This window comes from Hipposideros armiger, unplaced genomic scaffold (assembly GCF_001890085.2).
Source record: "Hipposideros armiger isolate ML-2016 unplaced genomic scaffold, ASM189008v1 scaffold_420, whole genome shotgun sequence".
Taxonomy (NCBI): domain Eukaryota; kingdom Metazoa; phylum Chordata; class Mammalia; order Chiroptera; family Hipposideridae; genus Hipposideros; species Hipposideros armiger.
In genome coordinates, this window is record NW_017731770.1 from 133,918 (window position 1) to 136,756 (window position 2,839).

A 2,839-nucleotide genomic window follows, 5' to 3' on the forward strand; every position below is an offset into this window, starting at 1 on the left:
CAAAATTGGCTCTTATATTGTTATACAGTGAGTTTGTAGCTGCACAAATCAAGCCTTTATAATTCTTGGGTTGCTTTAACTTTTTACCTGTTTCTTTTTTTAAATTTTAGCACATAAATGCACATCATGCTTATGAATCTCAGATCTCCTCAATGACAAAGGCCATATCTAGATTAGAAGAAGAGCTGAGACATCAAGAAGATGAAAAAGCAGCAGTATTCAGTGATATGTCATCTCTTAGAGAACTTTGTATTAAGCTTGATTCAGGCAAAGACATTATGACCCAACAATTGAATTCCAAAAACCTTGAATTTGAGAAGGTAAGAACTTAAAAGATGTTGTAGCACATTGTTTTATTGAGCCCTATTCTAATTTGTTTTGCTTTATTATTCACTACCCAACATATTTGTTCCCCTTTGGAGTAGTATTTTTGACTATAGGATTTGACAACTAAATTTGACTGCTAGATTCTTTGCAAAGATTTCTTTGGCAAACTTGGTGATGAAATTAGGTGGTGTTTGTTTTGGAGCAGAAAAGTGTTTAGGAGAATATGAGTCTTCTGATTATCAAATAGGAGCATATTCCAATACATTCTTTCTCTGTTTAAAGGTAAGGCTTAAATGAAGGATTGAGCAGTTCAGTACTTCCTAAGTGGAATATTTTTTCTGATAAAAATCTCAAGGTATTTTAAGTCATACTAAATTTTAAAAATCTTGTTAGCTGGAACTTTCCATTTCCAAACTGAAACATTACTTCAAACAACGCAGCATATGCTTTCAAACATAGGTGTTTTTAGTTTTCACTCATTTAATAGTATCTTTATTTTCAGGTACTGAGAAGCTCTAATACTGGCTTGGCTATGTAGTCAGAGGACACAGATTTAATAGACCAGTAGGGCCTCCTTGCTGATAGGGTGGCCATATTTTAGGATTTTATGTTAGTGACCCTCTCCTGATAAGGTAGTATGAGAAAAGACTACTTGAGGGTTGGAGTAGGTCTCGTAGCCAAATAAGCCCTTACAAAAAAGAGCAAAGATTATTTTGAAAATAAGATGTTTTTCTTAAAAAAGTGGTTCAAAATCTTTAACTGATACGCAAAATAGAGGAACTGATGTGTGTATAGCTCTGTAGATAATTTTTCAGAGTCAGTTTAAAATTGTACCAAAGTAATCTTATTTTGTTTTTCCTGTAGGTAGTGGCTGAATTAGAAAATGTAAAATCAGAATCAGAGCTATTAAAAAAACAACTGGCAAGTGAGAGACATACAATTAAAAACCTTGAATTGTTGTTGGCTACGAATAGAGATAAAGAATTTCATTCTCATTTAACCTCCCACGAGAAGGATACAGAAATTCAGCTACTTAAAGACAAGTTAACCCTTTCGGAAAGTAAACTGTAAGTGTCATAAATCAATCTATGTGAGGGAAATAGCTTGTCAAAAATAACTTTTCAATATAAGTAAATTTTTGTAGATTTGTAGAATAATACAAATGATTTAAAAAATCATTGGAGAAACAAAAAATAGATTATTTTCAATTTTTGCGGGGATGGGATTGTGAATGGTGGCTGCTGCTTTTGGAAATTCCTGAGGTTAGTCCAGAAGAGACATTGTGTTTGGAGATGTAGAATTTGTATATATTCACCACAGGGGGCAGTTATCATGGAAGTGAATTAGTGAACTTTAGAAAAATGCCTAAAGTTGAGGAGGGAAGAGAGGATTTCAGGGGTTGGCCAAGTCNTTTATTTTTGTTTTGTTGGTGTAGTATATTGTAATCTTCATTGTTTATAAAGTACTGATTATCAGTAGTGGGTAGAATTACGGCCCCTGAAAAGATATATTTAGATCCTAATCTCCAGTACCTGTGAATAAGACTTGATTTGAAATAGTGTCTTTGCAGATATAATCAAGTTAAAATGAGGTCATACTACATTAGGGTGGACCCTAATCTAATAACTTGTATCCTTATAAAAATGAGGGAATTTTAGACATAGAAGACACAGGGGAGAACACCATATAAAGACAGAGTCAGAGACTGGAGTGATACGTCTACAAAGTCAAGGAACACTGTGGGTTGCTAGCAGCCACCAGAAGGTGGGAGAGAGGCATAGAACAGATTCTCCCTAAGAACTTCCAGAAGAAGCCAACTATGTCGACATCTAAATTTCAGACTTGTAACCTCCAGACTTGTGAGGGAATAAATTTCCATTGTTTTAAGCCACCAAGTAATTTGAAGTAATTTATTAGAGCAGCCCTAGGAAACTAATACACTATTTCTATCAGCTTTTTTTCTATTAAGAGAAAGGGATGCTTTTCAACCTTCAAAAAAGTTCTCAGGAAAAACTGTTCTTTAGTTCTTTTGTTCTTTGTCATTGTTCATGTTCTTATATGGTATATGAAATTGACTTTTACATACTTATATTTAGTTTGGGAATCTTGATTTAATTAATTCGTTAATATTTGGAAAACCCAAATATTTACTTTTCTGCGACTGTCGACATTTATTAAATCTTCACACATAGTATCCAGTTTTTAATATTGATTCATTTCAGTAAAGACTATTCAAATACTTTTAATTATTAAGTATAGAATTCTTCCTAACCTCAGAAGTATAATTTAAACCACAGTTTATATTTATAACTCACAATTTAAATTGTGAGAAATTTAAAATGTGAATTATTCTAAGAAAAAAAAATCTCAAATTTCAAACTTTGCTCATTATTTCAGTTATTAAAATCTTATAAAGTTATGTATTGTTAAATTTAATTTAAATATGATTTCAGGTATTTAAAGGAAACTCAATTTTTAAAATTCAGAAGTTAGCAAAAGACAATTGAGTGAT

At 32.1% G+C, this 2,839-nt stretch overlaps 1 protein-coding gene across 1 annotated transcript in view; it reads left to right on the forward strand.

The window, feature by feature from the left end:
- Positions 1–2,839, forward strand: part of CEP135 (centrosomal protein 135) — a 68,395-nt gene that overhangs the window by 62,535 nt on the left and 3,021 nt on the right. Inside the window, exons 18-19 of the mRNA XM_019664354.1 lie at positions 111–320; positions 1,192–1,394. Coding sequence (XP_019519899.1) covers positions 111–320; positions 1,192–1,394 — 413 coding nt within the window. The remainder of the gene's footprint in view (positions 1–110; positions 321–1,191; positions 1,395–2,839) is intronic.